This window comes from Zerene cesonia, chromosome 27 (genome assembly GCF_012273895.1).
Source record: "Zerene cesonia ecotype Mississippi chromosome 27, Zerene_cesonia_1.1, whole genome shotgun sequence".
In the NCBI taxonomy this organism is placed as follows: domain Eukaryota; kingdom Metazoa; phylum Arthropoda; class Insecta; order Lepidoptera; family Pieridae; genus Zerene; species Zerene cesonia.
Window position 1 is genome coordinate 6,353,199 of NC_052128.1, and position 13,819 is coordinate 6,367,017.

The 13,819-nt window shown below is 40.1% G+C and overlaps 2 protein-coding genes across 4 annotated transcripts in view; one reads left to right on the forward strand and one right to left on the reverse strand.

Annotated features, from left to right (window-relative positions):
• Positions 1-748, forward strand: part of LOC119837407 — a 10,771-nt gene extending 10,023 nt beyond the window's left edge. For all 3 annotated transcript variants that reach the window (XM_038362980.1, XM_038362982.1, XM_038362981.1), the window contains exon 15: positions 224-748. In XM_038362980.1, coding sequence (XP_038218908.1) covers positions 224-393 — 170 coding nt within the window. In that variant the 3' untranslated portion in view covers positions 394-748. The remainder of the gene's footprint in view (positions 1-223) is intronic.
• A 2,449-nt stretch (positions 749-3,197) lies between these two features.
• The window catches only part of LOC119837297, a 67,090-nt gene continuing 56,468 nt past the window's right edge, over positions 3,198-13,819 (reverse strand). The window contains exons 50-70 of the mRNA XM_038362814.1: positions 13,055-13,293; positions 12,689-12,822; positions 12,273-12,447; positions 11,940-12,083; positions 11,505-11,607; positions 11,222-11,367; positions 10,381-10,608; positions 10,017-10,197; positions 9,520-9,632; positions 9,016-9,163; positions 8,567-8,674; positions 8,161-8,312; positions 7,720-7,862; positions 6,964-7,187; positions 6,296-6,437; positions 5,585-5,682; positions 5,015-5,163; positions 4,311-4,490; positions 4,003-4,175; positions 3,604-3,716; positions 3,198-3,372 (exon numbers count right to left, since the gene is read on the reverse strand). Coding sequence (XP_038218742.1) covers positions 3,259-3,372; positions 3,604-3,716; positions 4,003-4,175; positions 4,311-4,490; positions 5,015-5,163; positions 5,585-5,682; positions 6,296-6,437; positions 6,964-7,187; positions 7,720-7,862; positions 8,161-8,312; positions 8,567-8,674; positions 9,016-9,163; positions 9,520-9,632; positions 10,017-10,197; positions 10,381-10,608; positions 11,222-11,367; positions 11,505-11,607; positions 11,940-12,083; positions 12,273-12,447; positions 12,689-12,822; positions 13,055-13,293 — 3,207 coding nt within the window. The 3' untranslated portion in view covers positions 3,198-3,258. The remainder of the gene's footprint in view (positions 3,373-3,603; positions 3,717-4,002; positions 4,176-4,310; positions 4,491-5,014; positions 5,164-5,584; positions 5,683-6,295; positions 6,438-6,963; positions 7,188-7,719; positions 7,863-8,160; positions 8,313-8,566; positions 8,675-9,015; positions 9,164-9,519; positions 9,633-10,016; positions 10,198-10,380; positions 10,609-11,221; positions 11,368-11,504; positions 11,608-11,939; positions 12,084-12,272; positions 12,448-12,688; positions 12,823-13,054; positions 13,294-13,819) is intronic.

Genomic DNA, 13,819 nt, shown 5'->3' on the forward strand with positions numbered 1-13,819 from the left:
TCAAAGTAAATTATATCAAAAATTCAAGTTTTAATCTCAAATTCGCATTTACCCTACCCATTTTCTTGGACTAAAAAGAGTATTAAACAAGTCCTTTGCGTTGAAAATCACGAAAAACTTTTAACTGGATTATACACAATTTAAGAACTTTTTTTCTCTATAATTTTACATATAAATGGCCACATTTAACGGTAAAAATTTTAAAAGTAATACTCGATTTCAGAAACGTATATATTCGGAGAAGAATCGTTGAGACAAGCTTTGCTACTGCTGCTGACAAGTTTTACCAACAAAAACATTAATAAGGACGTCACGTTTCGGATGCTGGATGTATTTGCGGCGCATTTTAAGAAATCCGCTGGACTGAGGAACCCTTCGTTTGATAATAATTAATGGATTAAATCAATTAATTACAGTCGTAGATACTACTTCAGAGTGTCGGTTTTGATGGAGATAGATAAGCCAAAAGATATTTGCGCATAAGAATCTTTTTCGAGGGTTGGTATCCACGTGCGATTTGCCAAGGATGAACTAAATTGAAAATTTAGTTCTGTTTTTCCTACCTAACCTTGACATTTTATGTATATTGTTTTTATTGTCATAGCGGGCATTATCAACCAACTTCAAAAAAGGAGGATGTTATAAATTCAGCTCGATTTTTTAGCTTTGTTAAATCAGAACTTTTGACTGGGTGACCCGATTTTTATAATCATTTTTTTAAGTGAACAACTTTCAAATAAAAGAGGATTATAAAGGTCTCAGCACACATATGGGATCGGAAAGGGATCGTAACCGTAACGCCTTTCACCTCGCTGTCAACCAGGCGTCAACCTACCGTATGCACGTAATGAAAGCGTATCAGCAGCGCCTGTACGTCAACTCGGCTACGGCTAGGCGACACCGCGCTTACGCCTCGCCGCCCACTGGCTGAGGAAAAAGAAAATAGCAAGAAAAAAAGAAAGATATTGGGTACACAATATGAATAAACCAAGGAGTACTGAAGGGGAATTTCGGACTATAAAAAAACATTTGATGGATGATGAAGAGAAATTTTATATTTATTTTCATATGCCGAAATGTCTCTTTATATGACGGGACGCAGAGACGTAAGCGCGGGGACGATGAGCCGTAGGCGCGGAGACGATGAGCCGTAAGAGCGGGAATTGCAAGTTCGGAGACTGTTCTGAGGGGAGGCGATCACGTTACGATTCCGATTAGTGTGCGTTGCAGTAGGGAGTTTAATACAAACCATTCTGAACGACTCGAGGCGATACGGTTACGATCCCTTTCCGTTCCCATTAGTGTGCGGGAGACCTTTAAAGCCGGATCCTCCCATGTGGTCTCTTTTAATTTGGTTTAGTTCCGACGATGTCAAGACGGTGTAATTTTTGTCGAAAATTGTTATTGAACAGGTCAAGCAGTATTTGATTTACTAGCTATACAAATGGACAGTAATATTTTTATTTAATTCTCTTCTCTTTCTCCCTTCTCAATTTACTTACACTTAATATTACGCCAGATATATGTGGCGCAAGCGCACGCTCTCTGACTGTAACTGATCTGATCTCATACTAGGTTAATTTGTAAATAAAACAGCGATATACCAAAAACCATTTTATTATATTATATAAAACACACGTTAAATAAGTTTATCACAGAGTTGCGTATGTTATTTAATCCCCGGTTCCTACATTGTAAATGGATTATCAATGGTATCCGTTTACAATGTAGGAAAGAGGTTTAAGTGAACTTTTAATACCTTTTAAACATAATAGTTGAGTATATTGGAATTCTTTCGGACAGTTTTGAATCTCAAAAGGTATACAATCAAATTTGATAGTTCTCATGAAAATTGATGTCTACTTTTATGGTATTAAGATGCCAATTAGGATTTTATGATACGAATATTTGAAGATAAATTATTTCGGATGAGATCCGTTGGAATAACCCACTGCGAATCTTGTAAATGTATGAAAATAGTCTTAAATACGATAACATTAATCAAAAGGTCCTAAAAGATCACAGTTTCTACTTAAATCTAATTCTCAAAATGGACGGAACTTAAATATCATTTGGTAACATCGTAAAATATGTCATTTAATATATACACAAATAATATATGGATATACTTTCGGACTGTTGTTTTATTGCATTTATTCCTATAAAATAAACATAAAATGCAAGTGAGACATGGGACAATCTTACTTGTATATATTTTTGTGCCCGAAATTGATTTGAGTACACGAATAGTTGAGATATTCTCTAGGTTTTTTTTATATTCGAGGTCACATTCCAAATCCCCACAAAGAAATATACAATTTTAAATTTGGTCAAAGATAACATCAAATCAATTTAACTACAAACTAAATGCAAACATATTTTGTTCTGATGTATTATATTCATTAAAATTTCTTATTTGTCAAAACATTGTTTTCACAACTTAATTAGATAGAAAATATTGTATATGTCGCATATACGAAGGCCTCACTTTTATATAATTCTTGCAATTTTTACTTGTAGGTACCAAGTGTCTAATTTGTTCCTAGCTAAGGTTGACTTACCTCACACCTAATAATAAAAGTGAAGTCCCGTGTCCCCTAGTGGGGTATGGGGCAGATGATGTACATCTATTTCACTGATCGATTTTCTTAAGGGACAAGTAGGTGATCAGCCTTCTGTGTCCTGCCAGACCCAAACATATTTTGTGCGTCCCCATCGGGAATTGAACCCAGGACCCCTCGGTTCTACGCTCACGCGTTAACCACTGTACCAAGGAGGCGGTTTACCTAATAATAGGGCGTAGGTATATTATTGTTCCTTTAAATACGTATTTTCAACAGATATAAATATTAGATTTTTTTTTTTTTTTTTTATATAATAGCGGGCAAACGAGCAGGCGCGTCACCGGAGATTAACGCCGCCCATAGGCGTCGACGCAACCTGGAGAGTTGCGGGAGTGTTGCCGGCCTTTAAGGGAAGAGTACGCTCTTTTCTTGAAGAGACCCAAGTCGTAATGGTTCGGAAATGCTGAAGCGGGTAGATCGTTCCACAGAGGAGTAGTGCGCGGTAAAAAGTTCCTCCTAAAGCGCACTGTGGATGATCGCCACGTATCCAGATGGTGACAATGATATTTTAGTTTGTGGCGTGTCGTACGGAGGTGAAATTCAGCAGCTGGTATTGTTCATATTGGTAGATTTTGACAAATGGATTCCGTTTTCCTGACTCCGGAAACAATCCAATTCCTCTTAAAAATATTTATCATAGTGAAGTGACAGTGCTGAGTTCTTCACTATCGTGGGGGTAGAAGCCGTTGGAGGAAGGGGGGGCAGGGTCCACCAGCGAGCTGGACTGCCCACTGCAGTGGAGGAACATCTGAAAATTGGTTGTTAATATTTAAATGGTAAGATATTTTTTTGTTTAGTAAAAGAAGACACGCCTGTATTATTTATTCAGTTCAATTCATTCAATGCTATTCAATAAGTTTGTGCGCCATAGTAGCGGGAGAAAGGATTATGAAATAATAAATTAAATGGGAGAGTAATGGACAATATTTGACAATTGTATTATTAAGTTGATAAGAAGTAAATCTAGTTCGAGTATTACCTGTTCGAGTGAGGTGGTATTGATGGTGAAGTCTTCGAGCAGGCCTTCCTGCTGCAGCGTGGTGAGCCAGCGGAACGCGTCGCCCACGCACGTCCGCACTTGCTTCCCTTCGACTAGTGCACAGATTGTAAAAGTTTTAATGTGATTTGATAACATTGTTGGACGCCTGAGTGGACGCGTATCGCAACTACTTAAATTAGTGGTAATATATTTTCATAGCTTTTCAATTTTAGTTTTAGATTTATTTATTATTATTTAATATTTTAGATATCTTGAGAAGCAGCAATTTTTTATGATAAAATTAAATTAAATAATCAGCAAAAGAAACTCTTACGGTTAGTAAATGGTATTAGGGGTAATTTTAAGGCATGACTTGGTATTTCAATTAAATATACTCACCGGTGGCAACACTGGGCACGATAAAGTGCAGAGCCGCTTGGTGCGCGACGGTGAGCGTGGCGTGCGGGATGCGCTCGCGCACGCGCGCCCAGGCTTGCTGCGCGCCCGCCGCGCCCCCCGCGCCCGCGCCCTCCGCGCTCGCCCGCGCGCCCACCGCGTACCCGCCGCCGAACCTACAATATATACATATATTACTTTATATTTACTTATAAAAAACGCAATATATTTAAACTGCAATCAAAAAGAGGTTAATGAACTTAGCTTAGATTTAATAATAAAAAAAAATGGAAGTCCTTAAGTGCCCCCACCTGGCGAGGCTGTCCCCGAGCGAGGCGAGCGCGTGCAGGCGCGCGTCGCGCAGCAGCGCCACGCGGGAGGCGGCGCGCGCGTCGCGCAGCGCGTGCGTGGACAGCAGCACCGCGCGCCCCGCGCCCGCCGCGCGCGCGCACGCCGCGCCCACGCGCGCGCGCGACCCCGGGTCCATGCCGCTGCAGATAATAAATCATCATTAAAACGCTTCATTGAGCAATCCACAAATAACTAAGAACTATTTAAACAATTTGAGAGACACTGGAGATACATGTAACATGTGGTCAACTTATGAGTAAACGGGAATATCGTATCTATGTGATTTTGCCAACTCAGTGTTCGGAGAGCATGACCGATTGTGCCATATTAGAAATCTAAAGGGGGAAATATTTTGGTCCCCAAAAAAAGTTGTGCTATGTGTGTAAACTTGAAAGGTGTCGTTTATAGCGGATTTTACGAATACAGATTATAAAATTGTAACACTGTATATATCGCCTGTACTTCTTATTAAGAAGTTAAATGTAAAACAGCCATCATAATATTATATTTTATTTTTAGCATTATTTCGAGAACGCAGAACTAAGCAAATGCATGAAATAAATAACTGAAAAAAACTAAATTTAACATTTATAGCAACACAAGTTTAAGATACATCACGAAATGTATAACAAAAATCCACAAACAACAACACGAGCATACGCACCTAGTGGGCTCGTCGAGCAAGACGAGCGGGTTGCGGCCCATGAACGCGACGGCGGCACAAACCTTGCGCTTGTTGCCGCCGCTGAGCGCGCCGCACCGCGCCGCCGCGTACTTGCGCAGCGCGAACTGCTCCATTGTGCTATTTATCACCTGCTCCATGGAAACGTACACGCATATATTTGTCTGTTCGTCTATTACAATACTTACACTGTTTTTAGTGTATTTGTAAAATTATGAATATTTATTTTTGTTATTTTAATATTTTTAATGTAACCTACATTAAAAATATGAGCACTATACACAATAATTACATTTCCTTTCCTACCAGGTTGCCTGGCAGAGATTGCTGTTGAGCATAAGGCCGCCTCTTGTACGAATTTAGTATCATTTAGTCTTATCATTTGCTTTGTATATCGTTTACAATACAGCATTATTAATAAATAAATTTGAAAATGTCACAAATTAAAGTTAAGAGAGAAGCGAAGACAATTGAAACTAAATTATTGATTTGTAAAATATGGTTATCAAATTTAAATTAAACACGTGCACGATATATTTGTAAAAACCGCACCTCATCCTGCTGAGTGAGGCCTCGGAGCTGGCAGTAGAAGCGCAACGTCTCTTGTACCGTCAGCAGCGGGTCCAGCGCGTCTTGTTGCGGACAATAGCCTGGAATTGCCGACCATTGTATTTGTTAAATGTGATTGTAATATGACTTTTTTTATTTACACAGAAGTTAATAATAATAATTTCACAGCGACTGGTTTCAGTTTTTAAATGCTAGAGCGAGGTTATTGAGCTTTATTATATCCTCTCTAATGGTGTCACTTATTTCAACGGACATCTCCTCTTGTGAGTCGCGCCTGGTTTTCGGACGATTGTAACTATTTCTATAGAAGTTAGTTTCTTCTCTTTTGTTCATACAGGCAAAAGGGAAGAAATACGAAGATAAGATGATAACTTATCATCCTGACTTCGTGTTTCTTCCGAAAACTGTATATCATTTCTACCAGTGGCAAGTTTACAGGAGCTAATACTAGAATGACATCCTTTTCCTCGCCTTTCCCAGTCAGTTCTTTTAATCCCGTTGACAATCTTGTCCTAACCTCTCGAAGCGGGCTACGCTTTTGGCCGGCAAATGTTCATGTTTGGAGGTGATAGCTTACCCACAGGCGAACCACCGGTAACAATAACATAAACGAATGACACATAGAAAGTTGAAGATAGAAGGTAGAAGGTAGAAGGTAGTAGGTAGGTAGGAGCTAAGGTGTCGGGCACGCACTGATGTCGCCGCGTGCGAGGCGGCGGCGCGCGGCGGGCCGCTCGGCGAGCAGCGCGGCGCCGGCGGACGCGCGCAGCTCGCCCGTCAGCAGCGCGAACGTCGTGGACTTGCCCGCGCCGTTCTGCCCCAGCAGCGCCGTGCACTGCGCCCCACGGGACACTCGTTAGTCTTGCACTAATATACTAATAGTATAAAGCTGAACAATTTGCTTGTTTGCTTGAGCGCGCTAATGTCTTTAATTGTTAGACAGCCCATTTATTGAGGAAGGCTATAAACGGAACACCAATGAAAAATGTTTTTCCTTCTGTATGCTCCGAGTACAATCATATGGATCAAGATATTTTCTAGTATATATTAACCCTAAGTTAAGTAATACAGAATTACAGACATCATTTCATGAAATTTTAGCAATATGTACATAACACGAAGTCTCCTTTTCATTGGAAAAACCCCATAATAAAATTTGAATTGTCAAAGGTGTATCAATATCATCGTCGATGCGTAATAAAATAAAATGTCGAGTGAAATGATGAGAAAAATTAGTTTTTTTTTACAAATAATTAAATGAGGAATAAGAGAGTAAGTAGGAGATAAAAATAGACTAATAAAAAATTAACAATAAAGATTAAGTTGACAGACAAACACAGGTAATGAAAGACAAAGCCAACCTGTCCCAGGGGCACACCGAGCGTGAGATCGTCCACCGCGAGGCGTGGCCCGCGCGCCCCCGCGAACACGCGGCTTGCGTGCAGCAGCGCGATCGCGTCTCGCCCCCCGCCCCCCGCACACGCGCCTCCCCCCGCTCCCCCCGCACTCGCGTCTCCCGCCACACTCGCGCTTGACTGCGCGCGCTTTAGCGAACTGCTCTTTAGCTCCTCTGAATCGATGAAACCTGGAATATGTGGATACAGAATTTTCCAAGCTGTCTATATTGACATAATCACACTTCACATTAATACTATAAACGTGAAAGATTTTACTGCGTTTGAAACGTTCTACTGCGGGTTTCGAATACGCTTCAATACGAATTGTTCGCACCGGGTCAGGTACTACATACTCACAGAACAGCTACATGATAGCAGGTGATCCCTTTTTCCTTATCCTTCCTAGTGTTATTTTCCTTATCGATTCTTCCTGTGTCTCACATTATATCAAAATCGACAATCCATTTGCAGAGACATAATGCTTCTACAACTGATCTTACGCCTCTAAAAATTTTTTTTGCCGACTTTCACATAAAAAAAAAGTTAAAAATTAAAAAAAAGTGTTTTTTATAATAAAAAACAACAATACAAAATTCAAGGTAGTGAATCTCGCATAAGAAAACAATACCAGAATTAATATTCCCTTTTATGTAATAATTCATCAATAAGATGCAACAAGAAACCATTGTAGGTACGGTAACTCGCTGAATGAAACATTACCAGCATTGATGTTCCCAATGGTGCGCAGGCGCAGCGGCGCGGCGGCCGCGGCCACGCGCCGCTCCTCGCGCGCCACGTCGGCGCCGCGCTCGCTCCCCGCGCGCCCGCTCGCCCCCGCGCTCAGCGCCTTGCGGGAATATAGCCTGCGGGATTTGACCAAAATCTATTAGAATTGTTTTTTATGAAAAATCTGAAAAATGTGACGTAATCAAATAAACTTTTCTTTTTTAATTGCTTTTTGAATTGAAAATACATTGTACTTTTAAATAATAAATATACATATTTGAAGTCAATAAAAAAAAAATTGAACTAAATTAAAAAAAAAATTGCTTTTTGAATTGGATGTGCTAGTTTGGAAAAAATAAGAACCATTATGAATAACACAGTTTTCATTTTTTAATAAGGCTCCTTATTAGTTGCTAATAATAATGTGACATTTACCAGTTGAACATATCATCGAAGTAGTTGTACTCGATAGTGAGGTTGAAGAGGAAGAGAACCGAACCCACTGCCACTAGCGATATGTAGTGGTAGCGCACCACTGTGTCGGTGAGCGGGTCGCGGTATGTGTCCATACCGAACTGGCCTAGCACCTGGATTGGAAAACACTTTAGTGTTTAACGGTATTTTGTGGTAAATTTATGTGTAGACTTGATATTTAGAATTAAAGTTAATGTCAAGAGTACCCAATGATAAAGAAAAATAAGCTTGCTTACATCGCAAAGCATTATCGCCTAAATAATGAAAACAAGACAACAGTTTATCGATCTATATGTATAAACAATATCTTTAAATAGAGTTGGTTATATCACTATGTAGCTTTTGATAGCTTTTCTTCAAGTCTAACCTGTGCCTGGATGGTGTTCTTGGCAATTTCGAGCAGCCCATCCGCGAACACAAACTGCGGGATCAGCATCAGCACTTTGTGCAGAACCCAGCGGGCGTGGTCTGTGGCCTGAAATTGTTGTTGGTTATACTGGGTCTGTTCGTGTGGGTACATATGCTAAATTTTTCTATGTAAAATAATCGAATTATTTGCGTGGCTCAGGTAAAATACTTTAGAAAGTTTTACAATTTTAGAATTTCTATCTCTATCTATTATTAAGATTTAGCTAGCTAAACCTTCTGTGCCCTCTGTTGTATGATTATATCGCTATACCATATTTACCGAGCACCGAATCAAAAAAGTTTGAGAATAGCTATCAACGAACTGAACTAAGGACCAAGAGTCGCTCATCCTGGCAGTTTAGGCCCGACCCGAAGCGTTTCTCTTCTCCAGAAACAAGTAACACTCACGTCCGAGTCGGATATAATATCCAGCACGAGCAGCACGGCGATGCCGGCGAGCGCCGCGAACGTGTTGCCGCAGAACAGCGCGATGTTGGCCAGACTCGCCGAGCTGAACGCCTTCTCCAGCACGTGCACCACGCCCGCGCACCCGAACCTGACCAGGCCAGTCACCGTCTCCATATTATATACCCAGTTTAACGAATTTATCATACAATTGTACTAACTCTTCCATTTGGATGTACTTTCATACACGTAGAATACAGATAAACAAACTTAGTGAGCGTAAAGGAGAAGCTAAACTATAACCATTGTTAAATTCAACACAAACAGTCTATGAACAGTACTGTTTGGTAGATTTCTTTGTTTTTATAATTCATGTAACAAGATTTCAGATAAAGAAGTTCAGTTGTACACTTATAAGGTATCAGAATAAGAAATACAGATAAAAATATATCTATGATATGTGGTCCTTCGAGTCGCAATTTATTTATGGACATAATAATGGCTCACCCGTACAAGAAGATGAGTAAACAAATGGCGGGCAAGTTGTTGCGCGCCACGAACACCGGGAAGTTGAACACCTTCAGGATGACCACCGTGATCGCCATGTTTATCACTATTATCTATTGGACATAATTGTGGTTATAGTCAGATCAATGATGTTTGATGATATCGTGATTTTAAGGAATTTAGTAAACACACACCATATGAAATCTACAACAATGCTACACAACCGATTTCATAAAAAGGAGGAGATTCAATTTGACGGTATTTTATGTGTTTATTACCACAGAACTTTCTACTAGGTGAAACGATTCGGATTCTTCTTTGTTTGAAATCAGGTTCTTTCCGTGTGGCCCCGTTTAAATAGGGTTGAGTTCTAACAATCTGACGTATCAGTCATCAGTCATCAATCGGTATAGTTTTTTTGGTAAAATTATAATTATTCAAGGAATTAATAAATAAGCATTTTTTGTCGCAGCAGGTAGAGCGGGCAGCTCACTCACCAGCATGTCGCACGCGAGGGCGGTGCCCCAGTAGAGCGCGGGCGACACGCCGCACAGCAGCTGCAGGCGCTTCTGCTTGTCGCAGCGCTCCGCCACCAGGTACAGCGCGGCGCCGGCGCTCACCAGGCTGTAGCCTACCACCAGCATGGCCGAGATTCCAGCGTCAGCTATGTGCTGGTACCTAAATGCAAGCAATTCAATTTGAAAACATCACATGGAATTTACTATCCATACCGAAATATGTATTAAGGAAATATGTTGCTCTTAGTAAACTATACATTTAAAGGATATTTTGTGAGGTTCAATTAGACGAAACCGGAGTAGTCAAATATCTATAACAGCGTGTATTGTACAAAGCACTCACACATTATCCTTATTGATCTGCTCATGCGATATCTTCAAGGGGTGTGTGTAGAGGGTGAGGGTGCCCGCTCCCCCCTCTCCCCCCGCGCCTCCCGCGCCGGCCGCCGCGCGCCGCAGCGCGTTGTTCAGCTCGTTGAGGTAGACCGGCAGCGCGTGGTGGCCCTTGTTGTTGTACCACGCCACCAGGTTCGTCACGTTGTTGCTGAGGGAAGCGGAGTAGCCGCCGTAACTGGAACGGGAACCAGCTGTTTACATTTCTTACGTCTTCGAGGGGGAAGGTATGAATTTATAGTCCTAAAGAGTTTGGAAATGTAAAAGTAAATCGCTTTCAAATTGTCAGTGCTAGACCAAATTTATGACCACACGCTTTCAAATAAAAAATAAATTGTCAAAATTGGTTCACCAGATCGAATGCTGTGAGGTAATAAACACAAAAAATGCAGCCCGAAAATACCTTCTCCTTTCTTGAAGTCGATTTAAAGAAGACTATATGTATAATATTGCCCTATAATAATATAATTTACGCGTTTAAACGTTGCAGCAGTTGCGCATTTTGAAAAAAGTGTTAGTTAGTTTGTAAGAGTTAAGACGGTCCTGTAATAAGCCTGGAAAAACAAACAGAAAGAGAAATAAATTATGCAATTTTTATAAATATTGTGATATTACGGGAATGGCATTAGTAAGTGGAATTACTAAACAATTTATGGGGGAGTTTGGATGGATTGAGAGTTGTTTTTTTTATTTTAGTAAACAAAGTTAACAAATTACTTCTTCAGAGGGTTTTTTGAAGCGTTGTATGTGAAATTTTATAATAAATTTCTCAAGTCATAAAAACATCTCACCGCTTCTCAATGTAGACTTGCTGACTGGTAACAATCCAATTGTTGAGTGTGTCCGCGTCCGGTAACACCATCAATTTCGGCCGATCCACTTCCTTCGGGAGATCACATTGTTGCGTTGCATTTACACACTTGCACGTCAGGGAATCCTGGATATAATGTCGTTTAAAGCATATTTTATATACATTTACTTAATTTTAATGATCTATTAAGAAACTTTAAACTCATTACTTAACGAAAAATTCCTATTTTTAATTTTTAAAACCACAGCGAAAATATGTATTACCTGGCTGGTCCAGTTTCTCGACTTTTCTTGGGATCTTAAGATGTCTAACACTCTATTGGCTAGCTCTGGGTCTACATCCGGTGAATATATTGATGGTTGAGGTCTGCAATGATTTTGTTTCCATTATTATAGACTTTTTTTTTTGGAATCATGTCCAAAATAAAAAGCCATTTTTATTGGTCAATTGGATGTGGCCTAAGATGGAGCGCGCTTCCCTGGAAGGTGCCTTTCACTTTGTTCACTCTACGCATACAATTATTAGGTATTAGCTAGTTCTCATTGGAATTGTCACTCTGTAATTTTGTACTTTTACAATAATAATATGGTACAAATTCATGATCAATTTTCAAGGGATTCAGAATTAAACTAGCAGCGAAATAAAGAGTCATTGAATATAGCAAGAATTTCACATAAGAAGATAATTTAAAAACTTACATCAAATAATCAGTAGATTCTTCATACAGATGTCTGTTCAACTTCAGTGAGATTTCGTCATTGGCTGGAGGGCGAATGGTAGCGAAACCCATCGCTATCGTCACGAATAGGGACGGTAGTATTATTAGAAGGAAAAGCAGCATCCTGGAAAGTCAATTAAATAACATTTTTGAAAATTGGGTGATCTTAAAAAGGCCCTCAAATGTAGTTGCCTTCGACAAAACATATGAGTACATATTGGAATAAAATAAAAATGATAAAAACAAGCTTTTTCCGTCGAAAGACTTCCACGACCAAAGAGGTCCTTTACATCATACAAAACCACCATATCACCTGTTGCGTGTATAGTGCAGCAGGCGCTTGTGTGCGAGGGCCCGCAGGCGCTGCAGTGTGCTGGGCCCCGCGCCGCCGGAGCCCCCGCCGGGGCCCCCGCCGCCCGCCGCCACGAGCGGCGCGCGCGCTCGCTCCGTGCGCTCGCTCGCTGAGGACGTGCTCTTGGAGGCTGTGTCTGTAAGAATCGTTTCATTTGGGCTGTTGTACATTTAGTCATAGCAATCATTTTTACTATACGTTAGTGGGTAAATGTTACACTATGCAGTCAGTCTTATTTAGCATTTTCCACAGATTTTAAGTTCAATACCACACGGTAAGTAATATTTTGCATTCTAGAATTCTAAGCGATTGATAATCAGCATAAAATGTCAAAATCGTATCAGCACAATTATTCAATACTATTAAAAAAGTCTCACCACTTTCAATATTATTATCCTGCTGGTCACAGATGTTGAAAAACACTTGCTCGAGGCTGGTGCACTCCATACTGTAGTTCCGGAAACCCAATGACTCCTGGTTCTGTTCCAGATTATTGCACAGTGCTACAAAACTGGAACACAAATTTTTTTGTTCACACAACATCATTGGCCATTCGATGGGTCACACACAACACAATAGCCTTTTAGGTTTAAGTGAGATTAAAAAAAGTATTACCGAGTGTAGGTAGGCTGCATAGGTATATATAACCAGGCAAGTCAGTTGCCAAGAAATTGACTTTGAGACAAAAGTAGGATCGATAGATTGAAACAGTTTATTAAATCATTTGAGAATCATAAACTCACTCATTATTAACTCCATGTTCGTCATAGAACGGCACATTGACCTCCACTTCAGAACCACACACGTCCACGAGGCTGGCGTTCTTCGCGACGCTTCTGGCGATTTCTAGAACTTTCTTGGTCTTCTCTTCTATGTCTTCTTCCTCTTTTTGCGGAAGCTGCTCAAACATCACGGACAGTTTGTATCCGGAGCCGAGACTTCGCTTTATATCCATTGGAGTACCAGTTGTGTGGACCTGACCCTGCGAAATTAATTAATTTACTTGTCAACCCACGTATTAAAACAAAGAAAATTTTTTATTCGAGTGTTTTGTTTTGTGTGCTTACTTTTATTTTTATTTCATTAAATATTAGGATATTTAAGGGGGCGCAGTTGAACCAGTTATCTTAACTTTTCATTACTCATTAACTGTAGGTCGAATCTTATGAGTTCTAATAAAAATTTTAAGAATTCATAAAACATTTTTTTTTTATTTATTTTATTTATTTATTTATCCTAATCACATGCCATTACAGGTTACAACCCAATGCGACAGCGACTTACAACGAAAAAAAAAACTTACAACTAAACCTAATAATGATTATAAGATATAATATAAATCAAAACCCTTGCAACATCACTCAATGGACAACATAAGATATCCGTTTTATCATGAACAGCATTGATAAGCCGAATAGTTTGGGTTAATAGTGCTCTGGCGAGCAAGTTAGTTCTTGCTGTGGGAACCAACAAGAGAGGCGGGCGGTGCCGCCTGGACATGTAGCCGT